Raw genomic sequence first — 20,356 nt, 5'->3', positions numbered from 1 at the left:
AACGAAGGAAAGATAAAGTCTTTTTCAGACAAACAAATGCTGAGAGAATTCACCACTACCAAGCCAGTGCTACAAGAACTGGTAAAAGAAATTCTAAATCTTAAAACAATACATCAAAATATACCAAAATAGAATATCCTCTTAAAGCATGAATATCATAGGGCCTATTTAAAAAACACACAGTGAGAAAATAAGGTATTCAGGCAAATCCATAGCCAACATAGTACTGAATGGGGAAAAGTTAAAAGCACTCCCACTGAGAACAGGAACAAGACAAGGATGACTACTTTTACCCCTTCTATTCAACGTGATACTGGAAGTCCTTGCCAGAACAATCAGACAAGAAAAGGAAATAAAGTGTGTCCAAATCAGCAAAGGGGAAGTCAAACTGTTGCTGGTCACCAATGTGGTCATATACCTAGAAAACCCTAAGGACTCATCCAGAAACCTCCTAGATCTGATAAATGAATTCAGTAAAGCTTCAGGATACAAAATTAATGTACACAAATCAGTAGCACTGCTATACACTAACAGCGACCAAGCTGAGAATCAAATCAATAACTCAACTCCTTTTACACTAACTGCAAAAAATTAAAATGCTTAGGAATATACCTAACCATGGAGGTAAAATACCTCTACAAACTACAAAAAATTACAAAACTCTGCTGAAAGAAATCACAGATGACACAAACAAATAGAAACATGTCCCATGCTCATGGATGGGTAGAATCAATATTGTGAAAATGATCATACTGCCAATAGCAATCTACCAATTCAATGCAATTCCCATCAAAATACCATGATCATTTTTCACAGAACTAGAAAAAACAATCCTAAAATTAATATAGAACCAAGAAAAGAGCCCATGTAGCCAAAGCAAGACTAAGCAAAAAGAACAAATCTGGAGGCATCCCATTACTTGACTTCAAACTATACTACAAGGCTATAGTCACCAAAACAGCATAGTCTGGGTATATGTACTATGTACTGAGCATATACCAGTACTGACACGTAGACCAATGGAATGGAAGAGAGAACTCAGAAATAAAGCCAAACATTTATAGCCAACTAACCTTTGACAAAGCAAACAAAAGCATAAAGGGGGAAAATGATACCCCATTCAACAAATAGTGCTGGCATAATTGGCAAGCCAAATTTAGAAGAATGAAGCTGTATTCTCATTTCTCACCTTATACAAAATTCAACTCAAAATGGATCAAAGACTTAAATCTAAGACCTGAAACCATAAAAATTCCAGAAAATAACATCGGAAAAACTCTTCTAGACATTGGCTTAGGCACAGAGTTCAGGACCAAAAACGCAAAAGCAAATGCAAGAAAAACAAAGATAGTTGGGACTTAATTAAGCTGAAAAGCTTCTATAGAGCAAAAGAAATAAACAGCAGAGTACACAGAAAACCCACAGAGTGGGAGAAAATATTTGCAAACTATGCATCTGTCAGAGGACTAATATCCAAAATCTATAAGGAACTCAAAGAAATCAGCAAGAAAAAAGCAAATAAGCACATCCAAAAAATGGGCTAAGGACATGAATAGACAATTCTCAAAAGAAGATATACCAGTGGACAATGAACATGAAAAAATGCTCAGCATCACTACTTGGGAAATGCAAATCAAAACCACAATGCAATATCACCTTACTCCTGTAAGAATGGCCATAATTTAAAAATCAAAAAATAATAGGTGTTGGCATGAATATGGTGAAAAGGGAACACTTTTACACTTCTGATGGGGATGTAAACTAGTATAGCCACTATGGAAAACAGTACAGAAGTTCCTTAAAGAACTAAAAGTAGATCTACCATTTGATCCAGCGATCCCACTACTAATGGCAGTGGCAGGCTGTCTGAAGTGGCTGCTGCCATGAAGCTGGCCCTGGGCACCTGCCTCTGGGAGCCACTGCAATGGGGCTAGGCCCAGCAGCCCACCGGTGGGGTAGCAGCATGGTCAGGCAGGGAGGGGTGAGCAGAGAGAGGGCCCAAGGTGGAGCTGGGCCAATGGTGGTTCCGCACTCACACATGTAGCATGGGGCTCAGGTCTGAACGTGGAGCAGCGGCCGCGCTTCAGGGGCCAGGATGGGAAGTGGGAGTGGCGCCCACTTCCAGGACTCAGCTAGCTATGTGGCCACTGCACCAACCCTGCTCACAGCGCCAGGTTCCTGCACCTTGCAAGAGTCTAAGAAAAGGGCCTCCAGAGGCCATGTCCCTAGGATATTCCCCGAGTTAGAGTGACTGCTGAGCCTGGTGATCCCGGCAGCCAAGACTGGGGCTGCAGTCCGCTCTTGGAGGTTCCCCCTGGCAAGGTTACAAGCCAGGAGAGGGGGTACCCCAAACTGTCCCTGAGCCTTGGGGCCACAGGAGGAACTTGCAGCAAAGTCACCCTGCCCCAGACACCCGCCAGGGCCTGGCAAGGGCTGGAGACCCCAACCCAGGATGCAAGGAGGTAGACAGGGGAGCAGGAACGGCTGCAGGAACAGCAGTGGTGGCAGTGGGTCCCCTGTGCCATGTCCCTGAGATAGCTGACTGTGCCACCCTCACCCGCACACAGCTGGCAGGACCTGCTCCCAGGCCCAGAGCCTCTATCACAGCCTGGACTTCTCTCCTCACTGTGTCCTGGGAACCCACAAGCACCTAACCAAAGGTGCAGCTGGGACTCGCAGAACTGGTCCCAGAGTGTCCGGTTCCTTTGTGTGAGGTTGGCTGGAGCACTGTGCCATCTGCACCTCACCCACAACTGCTGCAGGATCAACTTCTCTTGATCAAGAAGTGTTGGTAGGAAACCTTACCTGCTGCAGCAAAGCTGGGGGAGAACTCGTAGATTAGGCCGTTCTGGGCCCTCCCAGTGTCACCAGATGTCCAGGCTACACATAATATTGAACTGTAATTGTAGTCCTTGTAGCACTTTTCCCTTGAACAAGGGGCTCAGTCACAGACCGGTTCTTTGTTATGAATACACATGTATTTACAATACAGCATATGTATATTGGTCTCTATATTTGCTCTGTAAATTCTGTTGGTTATTAGTGACTAGGATTTGCTCCACAACATGTGGATGGTAACTTCCCTGAATGAAATTAACGCTGGCTAAAGGTCTCACATACTGAGACTGGTGAGAAATGTAGAATTGGTTGATTTACCATTCTTTTTGTAAAACAAAGCACCAGCTCTTTTATGGGCCCAGGAAATGAAGATAGGACCTCCATCTTCAACACTGTATGGTTGCTGTTACCACTGTCCTTAGTCATTAGAAATGACATCTTCACATCTTACAATCCAAGTTAGCTGAGTCATGGGGGAATCTTCTGCCAGGCTCCCAGAGCCAAAGAGCTCTGTGTTCCCCAGGGCCCCCCAATCATCTGCACCCATGGTCATTTCCCCTCAGAGGTAGGTGCACAGCCCTCCAGGTATAGAACCTACAGTCCAGGAACCCCTAACTAGGCCATCTCTTCAACTCCTGGGGAACTTATGGCCAAGAATATGGGAAGTGATGACATCTCAGAAGCTTATTCCATCATAGGTAATTCTCCTTTTCACCAGTTGACTTGTGGTATAGGCAAATGGATTTAATACTTTATTTCAACACCTGGTTTTATCTGCAGCTTAATACAATTACTCAGATTCCTAAAAATCATCCTCTTGCTTTGTTGCTAGTCTTTTTGTGTTATAATCTCTGGTTTTCTTCTCAATTCTGACATGTGCCCCTACCTCCTGAACTTCACTACAGACTAGGATTTGTTCTGAAATCTCCATGCCATGATTTTCCTGCATCTCCCAATGAGAAGCATATGCCTGTCCATGCAGGTTCACCCAAAAGCAGTGCCCAGAAGTGTGGCCTTCCTGAATCTGTCACAGGTGGCAGATCCCTGTAACGTGGACACTGTTTTACCTTCTAGATGAGAAACTTGAATGAGTGTGAGGTTTGCCGGGATGGAGGGAAGCTGTTCTGTTGTGACACTTGTTCGAGAGCCTTCCATGAGGACTGCCACATCGCACCTGTGGAAACTAAGTGAGTGACATGCAGGCGCCTCTCTTTCGTCCTTTAAGGGAAACTTCCACCTGCCATTCTCTCTCCCCAGCAGAGTGCCTGCTTGTGTTTAGCTGGGGAAGGAGCAGGTTCCTTGGGTACTGGGACCTAGCAGTGTGATCCAGAGAGCAGTGGGAGACGCTGGCAGCAGGAGGTTAATGTTCTCTGTTCTCAGGGACACCTCCTCTGGTATACTGAGGCCAGTGTTGGGGACCCTTTGCCTATATACTGGTATTGTCCTTTCCTTCAAGTTTTGCAGCAAGGTCTCCTGTCCAAAGGGGCTTGGGGACTATATTTTGTGCTTATTCATGCAAGACAGGAAGCATGATCTCACTGGGCTGATGGAGGTCCAAGGTCTCTGGAGCTGAAAATCCAGATTCTGAAACTCAGGCCTGGCAGGCAGGGCTCCTTGTGCTCCCAGCAGCTCAGACAGAGAAAGGAGAGCCACACTCACAGTGACACCACCTTCCTCAGGCTTCCTGCCTGCTGCTACCAGTGATGTGAGGGAAAGGCCAATGACTGGAGACCCCACATGCAGATCTTGCATACTCTGAGAGGTGTTCCCCTACCTCCCATCCCATGGCTGAGGCCATCGGCCATTCCTGATAGAGGACAGTGGCAGCCACAGGCCATTTCCAGGGTCCCTGCCCTCTGCTCACTTAAGTTCAATCTCTCAGGACCCCGTGGAGTTGCATCTTCTGCAGGATGAAGGAGTCTTCAGGAAGCCAACAGTGCTGTCAGGAATCTGAGGTCCTGGAGAGGCAGATGTGTCCTGAGGAACAGTTGGTGAGTCAGATGCAATGCCCAAGCCTTCTCCTTTCCCCTCACATGTGAGAAGCAGGAACAAGCACAGGGTCAGAGGAATGCACCAAAAGTGTGCTCTTCAGAGCCACACTTCAATTGCACTGATAGGCCACTGCAACTTGTTTGCAGAAAAAATAACTCAGCCATGACATGTCTGTTTCTAAGAGCCACACACGTTAGAGAAACTTGTGGAAGAAGGGTGTGAGTCATGTGCTCTGTCTGGACAGGCATGTGGGCTCACTCTCTCCATGCTGCTTTTCATTTATGGCCTCTTTCTTTTGCAGAAATGTGAATTCCTCCTCTTGAAAGTCTATTGCTGTTCTGAGAGCTCCTTTTTTGCCAAGATTCCGTATTATTATGATGTAAGTAACAACAGCAACCCATGATTACAGGCTGCCATGACATTGCCTGAAATGGGCACTTGTGAGATTTGTGATCTTAGTCCCGTGGAGCAAGAGCACAGGCCGTCATTAGTTACCTTCACTTTGTTGTATTTCTGCTGGATTTCATGGGACACCACAGAAGGTAGAGATTGAACTGTGCTGGTATCCTTCCCACTGGTATTTTTGTTACCAGATTAGAGAGGCGTGTCAAGGCCTGAAGGAGCCCATGTGGTTGGATAAAATCAAGAAGAGGCTGAATGAGCACGATTATTCCCGAGTGGAGGGGTTTGTACGAGACATGCGCCTCATCTTCCAGAACCACAGGGCATCATACAAGGTAGGTGGCTCTTCCTGCTTCCATTTGGTTTCTTTCCATTCTTCCCCTCATTTTTTGGTGCCTGGAAAATTTTAATCTCCCTCATCCTATAATAAGCTTGCACAAGCAAGGGCTCTGAAAGTGAGTGATTTTTTTTCAGTTCTGGTCTTAGCAAAGTAACAATGAATCAAAAGGTGTCCCTGCAACCAGAGCTCCAGGTTCCTGAGAGCTCATAATCCACCTGCCCCAAGGTGACAGGGGCTCAGAGAGAGCAATTGAGTCCTGTCTCCTGCAGCATATAAAGAGGAGAATTTCATCTTAAAGTGGTATTGTGTTTCTTATCTGCCCTCAATCTTGGAAATCCCAAACTCCAGATTCCTTTGCATGTGACTAGACCATATGGTTAACAGGGATTGCCAGCAAGGAGGAGAAGTGATGGAGAAAGGAAGAGATTAGTGATCTTACCTTATACCCTTCCACTATCTGAATTGGTGAAAGAGCATAGATTACTTTTCTAACCCACTGAAATAAGCAACCGAAGCTAAATAAGTAATAATTCCAACTATGCAAATGACTTCACTTTTCTGCCCTGTTAGTAAGAATCATGCTGGTAAAAAACAGAAGTTACTCTTAGCTGCATGAGTTTTCAAGTTTAACTGGTTAATGTAACTTAGCGTGTTTAAGACAAGAGTCCTATACTTAACAATACTGTATTTTACACTTCAGCATTGTTAAGAGAGTAAATTTCAAATGTTCTCACCATAAAAAAATGATAACTATTTGAGGTGATGGATATGTTAATTAGTTTGATATGATTATTCCACAGAGCAGTCATAAATCACAACATTACTTTATACTCCAAAATATATACCATTATAAATTGTCAACTTATGGTACTTTATTTTTTCAAGACAAGAGTCCTGATCATTCTCAGTTGAAAGGTGTCTAATGACACTAATCATGGGGAACTTTGTTTTTGTCTTTATTATTTTTTTTCAGTACAAGGATTTTGGCCAGATGGGACTTAGACTGGAGGCTGAATTTGAGAAGAATTTGAAGGAAGTGTTTGCTATTCAGGAAACAAATGGGATTAATTAATTGGTTTAGTGGATGCTGAAGGCGTTCAGCAAGTAGTACCCCAAAATATGCCACTTACTTCAAACTGAGGGCACTCGGACACAGCACATGCAGGGAGAGGCTTTTCTCTGAGCCTCCCTCATCTGCCCAAAGACGAATCCTCCAAAGGAAATTCAATCATCATGAATCCCATCGCCAACAATCTCATCAGCCAGGGAAGGGTAACTGGGGCCACAGGGAAGGAGGTGGGAGGTGACACCAGCACAGACAGACAGTCACCTCTTCTCCTGAGGGCTGCTCCAGACATTTCTTACTCACAAGACCTTTTATCTGAACAACAGCCAAGCTTTATTCAGGACACACTTCTTTCCATCCCCCTCCTACTTGTCTGGCCACCTCCCTGCAGAAGCCCCGGGCCCCCCCATTCTTTTCGATAGCTCAAGATGGTGTATGCGTGTCAATCATCTGGCCCTTCTCGGAGTCTTGTATTTCATGGGACTCCTGTGTATACATATATAATTAAAAAAATTTTTTCTCCTGTTAATATGCTTATGTCAATTTAATTCATTCGTAGCTCAGCCAAAGAACCTAACAGGTTAGAGGGAAACCATTTCTCACTCCCCTGCAAAGCTGTTGGTATCCTGGCACCATCTCCTCTTCTGGCCAGGTCTTTTCATCCACAGCTGCTGAGTGGTGGCTGCTATTGCCAGCAGTCCCTAGAGTATTGCCATGGGTCTAATGGAACCAGCTTCACCTGGAGGTGACACCCCGTGGCCTGAGGCTGACCCCCTTGCCTCAAAGCAGGACCAAGGATGTGGTGGGTGGCTACTCTGTGCTCCCAGGAATCAGGCTAGAGCTAGTCTACAGCTGTGGCCACATCTGGGCTTATGTATGCTCATGGGCCTGATAAGCAAGAAACATTGACTATTATGAATGACGTGTTAAGTCACAGACACTGCAGGTGGTGAGAAAGAAGTGTTACAAAGATTCAGAGATGTGCCTTATAGGTAAGCTTTCAGGGGTTCAATGGTCTGGAGCCTGTCAGAGCATCCCCTCCAAAGCTCCAAGCTATTGCAGCTCATACCTCCTACCACTAAGGAACCCAGAGCTTGGTGGGCCTCCCCAGGTTACGAGAATCACCATGGTTGACATTCTGATGCAAGTGATTCTAGGCTTTGTAATGTGGTTGTGTGTTTGAGAGGCAGGGAGTAGGGAGGCAGTGGGTATACCATCTTAGTGAATAAAAATGCTAATCGATTTTTTTTACTTAATAATATCCAATGGACATTGTCACATCAATAAATACAGCTCTACATTTGAATGCTATAGCTATGCTATAGCTTTCATTTTATCATCAAAACTGAATTGTTATTGGCTAGCACTTTTGGTCTTGTAAGCAATACTAACTTGTACTGAGAGGCAGCACAGGCTAGCATTTAAGAGCACAGACAGAATGTAGCTCATATAGGTAGAAGCCTAGCTCCTAAATATGTCTACTTGCTGGCACTGTGTGCTTGGCCAAGTTATTTATCCTTCCCCTGCACTATTTCATCTGTAAAATGGAGATAACACTCTAGATTATTGTGAGGATTAACAAGTTAATATTTATTATTCACTTAGAAAGTGTCTGGCCTTGCATGCAATACATAGGTAACAAATCTAAGATTAACCCAAACACCTTGGTATTAATTCAGGCTCTTCACCATCAAGAGAGACCCAATTTATCTAGGTTAGACAAAAAGGGACTTTGATGATGAAATGCACAGTGCCTCACAGAAAGAGCTGTAAGACAGGGGTACTGAGCTGGCAAATAGCCCTGGAAAAAGGCAGGAATCAGAGTGGTTCCAGGACTTAAGCACCAGGAATGATGCAGCCATGTCCTCAAGGATGTTAATAATTTTACTGTCAGTGTCTGGCTGGCCTGGCTTGCTCAAGAGCCAGTATTGTGATTAACAGCCCCTCACTCCTGCGGGAACCCAGCTGGGTTCCTACCCTGGGGGTGTGTGCCATGTCCCTGGGAGCTGCCAGGACCTGGTGCTCTCATTGTCCTGATCTGGGAGGTCATGGGCTCTCGGTAATGATCTCTCAGCTGGAATCTACCACGGTGAGTTCTGGGTGTCAGCATACACCCTGCTGTGCTGAGCTGGGAGAAGCTTCTCTAATTATCCCTAAGGCACAAAAACTCACATTCTACAAACCCCTTCAGGTATTTTATTCTCACATTCTACAAGATACACTCAGCCATAAGGAACTCGCCTTCATCTTATCTTCTCGCATGCAAGCCTTACATTCAACTCTCCTTCAACTCTGTCTCTCTTCATAAGTGTTCTCCACCTAACCCCACCACTATTTTACTTATGAAACCAAACCAACACTCATGCTCTAATCTAATTAAAAGTTCTCTCACCATGTTTCACTACCCACTCACATAAAGGCAGCCTCAGATTGGTTTATAGATGGCAACGCATCAAAAACCTTCCCCTCTAAGTAGGATATGCCATCTTTGAAAAATATAATTACACGCACTCTCTGCCACCTAGAAAAGTAAAAAAGACTGCCCCCTTGCCTTTGGGCTCATCTGCGCAACAAGCAAAATTAGTTGCCCTACTAAGAGTGCTAACCCTAGCAAAAAATATACAAATTAATATACACACCAATTCCAAATATGCCTAAAACGTCATCCATTCCAGCGCCGAAATTTAGAATAAGCAGGGCTATCTCACGGCGAAGGGAATGCCTATCATTAAAGGAAAACTCATCCATCACCTATTAAAGGCAGCTCTACTTCCAAAAAAGGTTACAGTTATCCATTGCAAAAAAACATCAAACAAAAGCCACATTTCTTTAGGGAACCAAAAGGCTGACTATTGGGCAAAACATGCCTCAACCAATCACCCAGCTCCCCAATACGTATTTCTCCTCATACATCATATTCCTTCCTCTTATCCAGAATATCAAATATAGCAACTAATCATGGCATGAGCACAATTTAAACCCCCATGCCAGTTCTTACAAAACAAATCAGTCCTGCCTGACTCTGAAATAAAACCCCGTCTACAGGACATTCACAGTGTCTTCCACACTAGCTATTCCCCTCTACAATATTTCTTAAGTTCCCATATACATGTAACCCCAGATATAAAGGAACAGTTGAAAGCCGTTTCCCACCAATGCTCTATTTGCCAAAAAGCCTCACCTCACTCCAACACTAGACCCCTTTCTTTCCCAACCCATCAAGTTAGGGGAAACCTTCCAGAACAGGATTGGCAAATTAATTTTACCCACATGCACCCAGTAAAAAAAGTTCAATTTCTTTTAGTTCTGGTTACTACCTTTTCAGGATGGGTCAAGGCTTTTCCCACAACCAACAAATAAGCTTTTACTGTCACCTCCAAACTAGTCACAGATACCCCCAGTTCAAGGTGCCTCTTTCTTTTCAATCTAACAATGGTCCTAAATTCATTTCTCAAATTACTCAAACACTTATGCAAGCCCTACAAATTTCCTGAAAGCTACACAACCCCTGTCAATCTCAATCTTCAGGAACAGTTTTAAAAAAAAAAGAATGGAATTCTAAAAAACACCCTGACCAGGTACTCACTCCAAACACATAAAGACTGGGTTACACTTTTGCCTTTGGCCCTTCTGAAAATTTGGGCACTCCCATGTAAACCTTTAATGCTCAGCCCCCTTAAACTCATGTATGGGAAACCATTCGACCCTTTTGCTCCACCTCAGGGTCAAGCCCCACCTCTACCAACCCCTCTCATTTCCCCTCTTCTACATACAACCCACCATTTCATTCAGGAATATGCTGACAAATACCTGCCACAACCATCACCGACTTCTCTGATCCTTTCCTACAGCCAGGAGACTGGGTTCTGGTACAAAATCTGAATCCTACCCCCAAGTTCCCCCCTCACACCTAAATGGAAGGGACCTTACCAGATCATTCTTACTCCACCCACAGCAGCAAGTCTAGGGATTCCCTAACTGGTTTCATTATACTTTTCTCAAGAAAACAGACTTCTCTCCACCACATGTCCAAACAACCAAATCTAAAACCCCTTCGGCCTTCTCTTATGTCTCCACAGGACACACTTTCTTTGCCTCGCCCAAATCCCAGAGGAAAAGGAGGAAAAATCCACATAAGCCATTGCTTCCCAACCAACCTTGTTACAGACCTTCAGTGGAACCCTTATGAAGCTCCCATTATACATCCTGATTGCTCCTTACTATTCTATGGGACCTGTGGCTTCAAGGAACTTTCCAGGATTTTACTCCTACCCAAATAACGTTTTTCTTTTTTTGCTTGTTTTTTTTTCAATATAAATTCCCTAATCACATCAACCTCACCAATACAACCACTCCTCACTGCTCTCAAACTAAAACACTCTATAAACCCTACACAATCCCTCTTCCTTCAAGCTAACTCTTCCTTTGCTCCAGAATGCTGAACGTGCATAACACTGTCTTCCTCAGCTTACACAGCCCTTCCTACACCCCTTCATGACCTTTTAACGGGAAAAATAACACTAATTTATAAATTCCAAAAAGGAGCTTCCTTTTTAAAAATGCTGACACCCCAGTGAGCGATTATCCCACTTCCAGGGCTAATCAAGCCAACAAATTATTTCAAATCTGTTACACCTCCCTATAATGCCTCAAGCCCCAAGGCCCTCCCATTAAAAGGCTCATAACTAAATACAATCCCTTTTACCAACAAGCCTCACTTTGCTTTTCAGCCTCTAAGGGAAATTTCACTGCAGGGTCCTTAACATCTAACCAATGCAACCCTATCCTTGTTAAACACCCCTCTGACCATCAAACTAACCGGGTTAATTACCAACTATCACCTGAAGCAAACACAGCATTTCTGCAACTAGCTCGTTTTACAGCCTCTCCCTCAACCAACATTCCCAGGCTGACTTGTGCCCTCCCACCTTTTTCCATGGCTCAGTATCAGTGGTACAACATCTGATTGCATTAAATTTGTAAAAAAAAATAACTCTTCCTATATCTCTACTATAGTGGGTGTCTCCCTGGCCTCCTCCTTGTCCACCTGGAGTAACAAACCACAGGAAAATAAAAACATCCCATCTTTAATTCACTTATTTTCTTTCCATATCTTTACCTGTATTTATAACAAAGGCTTATTCTTTTTGTTAGGCACCAACACATATCTTCGTCTTCCCACCAACGAAACTGGAACCTAAACCCTAGTTTATTTTTCTCCCTCCATTGAACTAGTTCCTCCTAATCAATCTTTACCTGTTCCATCTGTCCAATGTGTTAAATAAAGAAGGGCCATCCCAGTCATTCCTTTAATGGTGCCTTAGGTATAACCTCCAGGCTTGAATTGGAGACAGGCAGGTTGACCACCTCCTTAACATACTTTAAAGTTCTTTCCACAAAACTACAGGGTTCATTAAAAAGTATAGCTTAAAGCCTTATAAAAGTCCAAGACCAACTAGATTCTTTGGCTGGAGTGGTTCTCCAAAATAGATGGGGATTAAATCTTATAATGGCTGAAAGAGAGGGCCTCTGCCTCTCATCGGGTAAGAAGAAGTGTTGCTTCTGTCTCAACCGATTGGGCCTAGTAAAAGATGCTACTGAAAAACTTAAAGAGCTAAAAAGCTAAAGAAATAGCAAAGCAAACGAATAGATTCTTGGTTTAGGAACAAAATCATAACATGTGTTATCTCATTCCTGGGCCCTTTCTTAATAATATGCCTAGAACTAATGTTCTCACCCTTCTTAATTAACCTTTTTGAAAAATTTTTAACCGACAGGATCATGGCCATGTCACAGGTACTCAAAAACATCTACAGACCATGTTACTCCTACAGTCAATCTGAGACCAAAGAACTCTTCATGGCCCACTCCCCCAGCAGGAAGTAGTGAGAAAAAAACAGGCCACCTCTCATCCTTTTATAAGTATAGGGACTGAATTGACAGAGCAGGAGCTTCTCCATCTTGGACAAATGTCACCATTTTAAGTTTCCCTTAATTAAAAAACCACCTAAATCCAGCCCAAAAACAGCCAGATGGCTAACGTTAGCATAACCAGAAACATTCCAACCCTAAGATAAACCATCCCCTACAACCAGAAACATGCCAACTCCGAGATAACCTCCACTCTGATCAGAGACATTCAACCTTGCAATAAACTTTCCCTCACATAGAAAGATTCAGAGCCTGCAATAAGCTCCCAAATTCCTAAACCCTTAAATACCCCCAGTCTGTGAAAGAAAATGCTCCTGACTAAAAAAAAAAAAAAAAAAAAAAAAATTGGTCAGAATCCCCTCTCAGATTTATTCTCCAAAATAATCCTGTCTTTAACTGTTGAGCCACGTTTCATGTTTCTTTCCTCTTTCTTTAACTCTTACACCCTGGGGATAGAGGAAGGTGAAGCTCCCTCCCCTCAGTTGGGGAGACTGGGTTGGGGCAGTGGGCATTGCCAAACTTGTCTGCATGAAACACACACTTCTTTGAAGTTTTGTGTCTTCTAATTTACTCCATGCCACCAGTGTTTGCCATTTACCCACCATTTTTGAATGCTTTCAACTGCTCAGCGTTGAGTCCTGCAAGGACCACAGGAGTGTCCTGCAGGGCCTCAGGGTGTGGGGCAGGCTTGAGGGCATCAGCCTCCAGGGAGGTGCAGAAGGCAGGGCCTCTTGGGGCTCTGGAAGGAATAAAACTCTCAGGGAAGAGGACAGGAACCAGGAAGAGCAAAGGGCAGAGTCCCCTGCCCCTCGCAGAGTGAACAGAGGATAGGTGGCATCCCAGCGGTGCTCATGAGCTCCCAGATGGCAAAATGATCTCAGAAACCAGTGTTTACATGGGTTTGACTTTATTTATAAGGAACGATGCCACTTCTACAACACATTTCGAAGTGTTTGGTTAGCTATAATCCCAAGAACAGGAGGATTTTCAGCTCCTGTTTCCACCCAACCCTAAGGAGGCTGCAGCGCCACATGCAGCCAGGAGAGGGCACGCTGGCCCGAGGTGGGCAGAGCCCAGAGGGGCACAGGGTAGCTGTTGGAAATGGAACATGGGCAGCTGACACAGGGAATGGTGGTCATGGGCCCCTTGCTCGCTGTGCATGCTCACGGTGTGTCTGTGGCATGCCTTATCGGCTGAGTGGCCTCGAGAAGGAGGTATGAGGTGGCGTCCATGGGCCACCAGCAGCCTTGCTGTCCATTAATTACAGTGACAGGGATCTGCATATGTCTAGCTACAGATACAACAGGGGCTCAACCTGAACCACGCTGCTTGATGATGTGGACTCAGGTGTTGCCGTGGGCCAGTCTCCTTCCTCTTGCTGCTGCACAAGGACTGAAGGCATCCTTGGGGTTTCTCATGGATGGTCCCCACCATCAGGAGATGGCCAGAGGGACTTCCTGTGTTGTCCAGTGCTCCTCTTGCCTTTCTGACTCCCTACAATCCTTCACCCCATAGTCCCTTCCTTCCCTACCAGGGTACCTCTTCCCATTCGCCCATTTTCCAAGGATTCACTGCCTTCCAACAGCAATAATCATTATCACCTCCAACAAATCCCACTGGCATCTTATAGTGTTGTAGGCTAGGGAGCCCAGTCACTGAGGCTCTGCTGAGCAGAGGACCCTGGTGGGTGGGCCAGGGAGTATGTTGTCTCACCCAAGTTCCTAAAAGCTGAAATATTGCCACCAAATGCCCACTGAGCCCAGGGAATAAGTGCATCACAATCATGCAACTGCAAGGAGCTACTACCTCAGCCTCTACGCATCTGGGGCACAGATAGAAGAGAATCTTAACAGAGAGATGTATACCACATGCTTGAACCTTTTGAGATATATGAAAAATGAAGAAACAGATGGGGATCAAAATACCAGGTTTATTCCTGATGAAAACTGGATTAGACATTTGGCAGTAAAGGGATTCCTAACACTAAACCCCAGAATCGGGCTTATCTTCATGGCATTGAACCCTCCCCCATGCCATAAAGGTCCCTGTCCTTGTGCACTTAAGTTTGGAGGAGCCAAAATGTCTTGGTCTCTGTAGGCAGGATGACTCCAGGTAGCCCCAACAAGGAGCAGGCTCACTCCCACTCCATCAGGGAAGTGTCCCCTAGAAGAAGGGCAGGGATAGGAAGGGACTGGGCCTGCTGCACTGGTTGATGTTCCACCTCCTAGAAGGAGACAGCTTGGCAAAACTGGGTGTTCCCACTAAAGATCCCAGGTGCCCGCTCTTCACCCATCACTTCTGTGTCTGTTGGAGGGTGGCCAGGTTCTCTATCCTCATTCCCCAGTGGCACTGTTGCTGAAGCTGTGTCCTGCCCTGAAACTCTCTGGCCCGTGATGCTAATGTCTTCATCTCAGAGATACACCTCTGGTTCCCACATGGGGGTCCCAGGTTCAAGAATCACAGCCCTGGGCTGGGCAGGGTGGCCCATGCCTGTAATGTCCCACTTTGGGAGGCCGAGGTGGGTAGATCACGAGGCCAAAGATCGAGACCATCCTGGCCAACATGGTGAAAGCCTGCCTCTACTAAAAATACAAAAATTACCTGGGCATGGTAGTGTGCGCCTGTAGACCCAGCTACTTGGGAGGCTGAGGCAGGAGATTCATTTGAACCTGGGAGGCAGAGGTTGCAGTGAGCCGAGATCGTGCCACTATACTCCAGCCTGGCAACAGAGCTAGACTCGGTTAAAAAAAAAAAAAAAAAAAAAGAATCACAGCCTCTCCCCACCCCTTGTCACTGAAGTCTGAACCGAAGCTGCTCTTGGTGAAGCTCACAAAGGCCCATCACCTGGGTGGGTGCCCTGCCTGTGGTCCTTCCTTAATCACTGCCTCTCCTGCTTTTGAGTTTTCTAGGCTCCAGTAACTGGAACTACTTCCGTGACAGCAAAAACATTCCCTATTGCCTGTGCTCCTTGCAGCCACGGAATATACTCCAGGAATTCCATTATTTCCTTGTCAACAGTCCAGCAGGATTTTAAAAAATTCACACTACTTTTTAATTTGGTCCTGTCCCTTTCCCAACCCAGGTGTGTCTTGATGTTTTCCAGATCGAAGAAACTGCTTTTCCCACAGAGGTCTAGAGATTCTCCATTAACTGCCATTGCTTTTGCAGTGTGGTGTGGGCTTAGCTTTCTCCAACCTGGTCTGACAAGAACCTCTCCTTCCCTGCTGCCAGGAGCTGTCCTAGCACGGGCATGCCCACCTGTGAATGTCCACACTTGCAGATTTCCCTCCAGCCTGCTGCTCATTGGTCTAGAATTCCAGCTGCTGCCCTTAGCAGCCCCGAAGCACATCCAGAGAGATGTGTACATGTATGACAGTGTACATTTATGACAGTGCCGCTCAGTGGCCTGAGCCTGCCTACTGCCCAGGAGCAGTGAGAGGGGTGAGTGTGGATGCCAGAGCAGACTGGTGTGGTCCGTGCCAGGCCTTGTCAGGGCTGCTGTGCTCCATGGAGATTGGGATCAGAGAATAGCTGTGCCCAACAGAGACTCAGCTTACCAGCCACGGTGCCCCATAAAACTGGGGGGTCATGGGGTAGCGAGTGAGAGAAAGAGAGAGACCTACAGGTGTGCAGTGCCTGATAGAAACTGACCTTGCCCACCGGAAAAGCTGTCCTCAACAGTGTCCTGGCACCTGGCTTATTCACTCAATTTAGGGAAAGAAGGGCAGCGTAGAATCAGGGTAGAAACACCGCACCCCCATGTTTTCAAATGTACCTGGGCAAACATCCTTATTCACAGCTGGAAAAGATTCAGCAGAATGCAATTTGGAAAACATGGCTCTGAAGCACCATCCCCTCTGGCCCCTGAATCCTCCCCGGCTTCCACCCTCTGCTCACCTCAGGCCCTGGATTCCAGCGCCCCCAGGCCCCCAGCTGCCTCCCTGTCTCTGCCCCATGGCTTTGCCTGGAGTTCTGGTCCCTAGTGTGTCCTGTGGTCCCATTCTCACATGCCCTTCGCTTCTGTTTCTTTCCCTGTGACTTTATACTGACGTAGAGTGGGTCTTCTAGGTCACTTCTTGTTCTTTGAGGAATGAGGAACCAGAATCTAAATGGAAAATCCAGGCGCAGATAGAACCCCCAGCTGGAGTCACCCTGCCCTTCCATGTCTAGATCATCTGGGTTCCAACCTCCATCCTCCTCCAATGAGAAACCTTTGTTCTCTCAAGATTCCAGCGACTTCTCCGAAGCTCAGAGGTCTCTTCACCCCTGGCTGTTGCAAGGCGGCTCCATAGTCAAGATTCCTTAACCCCTTGCACCTAGAATGTTCGCCTTTCTTACCACGCTGGCTCCAGCCTCTGGTCCCAGGGGCGTGGAAAGTTCTCTCTTACCTCTGGCTGATTTCCAGGAAGGCTAAGAACACTCTCCCCAGGTTATACGGGCGAGCATTGTCAGGACCTACCTTAGTCCAGTCCAAGCTCTCCCATGGGCCTGAGAGAAGATTTGAAGTTTCCGGTTTTCCCTCCCACCCTCCAGCCCCCATCCCCAGCCATCTCAGCAAGGGGATGGAGCAAACATGGAGGCTCCCCCACAGTCTCATGTAAACGATGCCCCTTCTTAGAAGGCAGAGCAGCCAAGGACAATTTTGGTTCTAGGAAATTTGTTTGCTGTCTATTGCACAGGCAAGTGGGCTCCGGGAGCTGGCCCTGCTCGTCCCCCGGGCCCTCCTTCCCTGGTCCGGCACGTCTTGCCGCCTGTCAGGCCTCTCCTGCAACCCTCTGCCACATTTCAGAAAAGCTGAGAACCCCTTGGAGTGAGAAAGGAGGAGAAACACAGTGTCTGCATCCAGTCATATACTTGAAGAAATGCTTTCACTTTTCTTTTCCCCCTCTGGGCAGGAATCTGCGAGGGTGAGTCAGTCTGCCGGCCGACTTCCTGCTCAGCGCCTGGGGAGCCACACTGCCTGCAGGCGGGGCAGACTGCGGAGCTCACAGGCCAGGCTCTGCGGCCCAGGCAGGCCCTAGGGTGGGAAGATGGCAGGTGAGGGCAGCGACCTCAGCACCCGGTGAGTCTTTATCTCTCTTCCTTTCACCTGTTATCTCTGGCACTATTGGAGCTTTCATGCCTTTAGTTCTGTTTGTCTAAGGCTTCACTTTCGTTTAACCCTGCTTTTCAAGAACATAGGTATGTAGTATAAGACAATGAGATGAAAGAAAATGGAATGAGGAAATCATCTTTTTACAACTGTAGCAGGACCGCTGTTTGTGTGAGTCCAGCTTGCCGTAACACACATGACTTTGTTTGTTTTTAAACTGCTGCTCAGCTAGCTGCGACACTCAGAACAGTGATTTCAGTCGTCTGTGACTGGGAGTTATTATTTCCTCATGATCTCGGAACCTTTTCACGTCCTTCTGCCCTCTCCACCTTCACATATGTCGTGTCAAAGAAGGTAGTTTAGAAAATAGACACGCCAGAGTAAACATCTGGCTTACTTTTGAACACTGGGTACTGTGGTTTCACCTGTCTTGGCAAGAAGCCTCGGTCGGCTTTGGGGCTGTTTCCTTGACTGGCTCAGGGTGTGAGTTCTGATGCCCTTGACCTTGATCCAAAGAAGGAGAAAGAAGAAAAAGGCCCAGGGTGGCAGAAAGCTAAATATTTTTATTTTTATGTTAATTTCTTGTCCCAAGATGGAGGATGCCTCTGACCGGAAAAGAGGTAGAAATCCTATCTTTATTCTAGTAGAGTTTATAAATAATGTTACTTTTTTTTCCTTTTTTTTTTTTTGAGACGGAGTTTCCCTTTTGTTACCCAGGCTGGAGTGCAATGGCGCGATCTCTGCTCACCGCAACCTCCGCCTCCTGGGTTCAAGCAATTCTCCTGCCTCAGGCACCTGAGTAGCTGGGACTACAGGCACGCGCCACCATGCCCAGCTAACTTTTTGTATTTTTAATAGAGACGGGGTTTCACCAGGATGACCAGGATGGTCTCGATCTCTTGACCTCGTGATCCACCCACCTCAGCCTCCCAAAGCGCTGGGATTACAGGCGTGAGCTACCGCGCCGGGCCCTTTTTTTTCCTTTTTTTGAGAAAAGGTCTCGCTCTGTCACCCAGGCTGGACTGCAGTGGCACAGTCCCGGCTCACTGTAACCTCTGCCTCCCGGTTTCAAGCAATTCTCATCTTCTAAATTTGTTAATAAAAAAGAAATACATTACATTCTTGCTTATAAATTTTTTTTTTTTTTTTTTTTTTTTTGTGAGACGGAGTGTCGCTCTTGTTACCCAGGCTGGAGTGCAATGGCGCGATCTCGGCTCACCGCAATCTCTGCCCCCTGGGTTCAGGCAATTCTCCTGCTTCAGCCTCCTGAGTAGCTGGGATTACAGGCATGCGCCACCATGCCCAGCTAATTTTTTGTATTTTTAGTAGAGACGGGGTTTCACCATGTTGACCAGGATGGTCTCGATCTCTTGACCTTGTGATCCGCCCGCCTCGGCCTTCCAAAGTGCTGGGATTACAGGCGTGAGCCACCGCGCCCGGCCGCTCATAAAATTTTGAACAGTGGAGAAATATATAAAGAAATAAAGTCCCCTTCACCACTCACCCTGCCTCATAGCCTCCTTTCACAGTCCTGTGAAGAGTCTTGGGTATAACTTTTCTTATATTTTTCTATGCATTTCTGTGTGTGAAATATGCTTTTGTAAATATACAATTTGTGTTCTCCTTTTGTAATAAATGGGATTACATTGCCCATGCTATTCAGCATTTTTACTCACTTTAATGGTGGAAATCTTGGAGATCTTTTTACCTTAATGCATATAGATCTACCTCATTCTTTTTATACATACTATGCCAAAGAATTTACATACCGTAATTTTTTAACCACTCTTCCACTGGACATTTAGATGTTTTAAATTGTTCACATTTACCAATAAGCTGTAATAATGATTATATATTTCTTTTTGTTTTTTGCACATACATATTTATCTTTTGTCTAAGCCTTAAAAAGTAGAATTATTGAAGCAAAGGGTGCTGTTACTTACTTGTTTATAGATTGTGCCAAATTGTCTTTCTAGGAGGCTGAATGAATGTGTTTCACAAATAGCAAATAAACCATCTTCCTACACACAGCCAAAGTTGCAAAGGTGATGAAGAATTGTGTTTTGTTTTAATTTGTATTTTCCTGATTATGTGGAAAGCTGAACAGTTTTTCATGTTTCTTGGCCATTTAAATTTCCTCTTCTATAATTTTTTGTTTATATTTTGCCAATGTGATTCAGTTGGGGTATTTGTCCTTTCTTCATGATGTAGGAGAGTTCACTAAATATTCTGCAAAGTATAAATATACTTTTCTTGTCCCTTACATTTGTATATGGTGACTTTTATTAACAGCTTAAAATTTCGTGAATAAACATCTTATGATACAGATTTTATAACACAGATATGGTCTCATTATAAATAAAGTGATGCAGAGAGTTCCTGAGGCACTCCGTGAGCACTGTCAGTTTTTAAAGTTGTTATTGTGTTAAGGTGGCATATTTGATTCTGCCTTTGTTCCAGGAAAAGTTTCTTCTCTAAAATCTCTGACATTTTCTTTTTCAATTTTTAGGCAAAATTATTCTTTCATTGGAGCAACTTTAGCTTTCACAGCTTTTATCTCCCCGCTGGTGCTTTTGTCTTTTCAGTTGTTTGCTTTGAGTTCATAATAGTTGTTTCAAACTTTGCCTGCATAACAATTATCTAGTGATATGGTTTGGCTTTGTGTCCCCACCTAAATATCATCTTGAATCGTAAT

General features: G+C 45.3%; 2 protein-coding genes across 10 annotated transcripts in view; both read left to right on the top strand.

The window, feature by feature from the left end:
- LOC141584529 (nuclear body protein SP140-like protein) overlaps positions 1–15,691 on the top strand; it is a 99,115-nt gene extending 83,424 nt beyond the window's left edge. For 5 of the 6 annotated variants that reach the window (XM_074398898.1, XM_074398900.1, XM_074398897.1 and 2 more), the window contains 5 exons: positions 3,913–4,025; positions 4,721–4,829; positions 5,132–5,209; positions 5,424–5,567; positions 10,718–15,691. In XM_074398898.1, the coding sequence (XP_074254999.1) occupies positions 3,913–4,025; positions 4,721–4,829; positions 5,132–5,209; positions 5,424–5,567; positions 10,718–10,918 (645 nt within the window). In that variant the 3' untranslated portion in view covers positions 10,919–15,691. Of the gene's footprint in view, positions 1–3,912; positions 4,026–4,720; positions 4,830–5,131; positions 5,210–5,423; positions 5,568–6,545; positions 7,168–10,717 lie in introns of those variants that run through there. The other variant, XM_074398901.1, reaches the window with a different exon arrangement.
- Positions 15,692–17,507: 1,816 nt separating this feature from the next.
- Positions 17,508–20,356, top strand: part of SP140L (SP140 nuclear body protein like) — a 61,093-nt gene continuing 58,244 nt past the window's right edge. For 3 of the 4 annotated variants that reach the window (XM_074398909.1, XM_074398908.1, XM_074398904.1), the window contains exons 1-2: positions 17,508–17,631; positions 19,638–19,706. In XM_074398909.1, the coding sequence (XP_074255010.1) occupies positions 17,600–17,631; positions 19,638–19,706 (101 nt within the window). In that variant the 5' untranslated portion in view covers positions 17,508–17,599. The remainder of the gene's footprint in view (positions 17,632–19,637; positions 19,707–20,356) is intronic. The other variant, XM_074398905.1, reaches the window with a different exon arrangement.

The sequence above is a fragment of the Saimiri boliviensis genome, chromosome 5, assembly GCF_048565385.1.
Source record: "Saimiri boliviensis isolate mSaiBol1 chromosome 5, mSaiBol1.pri, whole genome shotgun sequence".
Taxonomy (NCBI): Eukaryota; Metazoa; Chordata; class Mammalia; order Primates; family Cebidae; genus Saimiri; species Saimiri boliviensis.
This window is presented reverse-complemented; position numbering and strand designations above follow the sequence as displayed.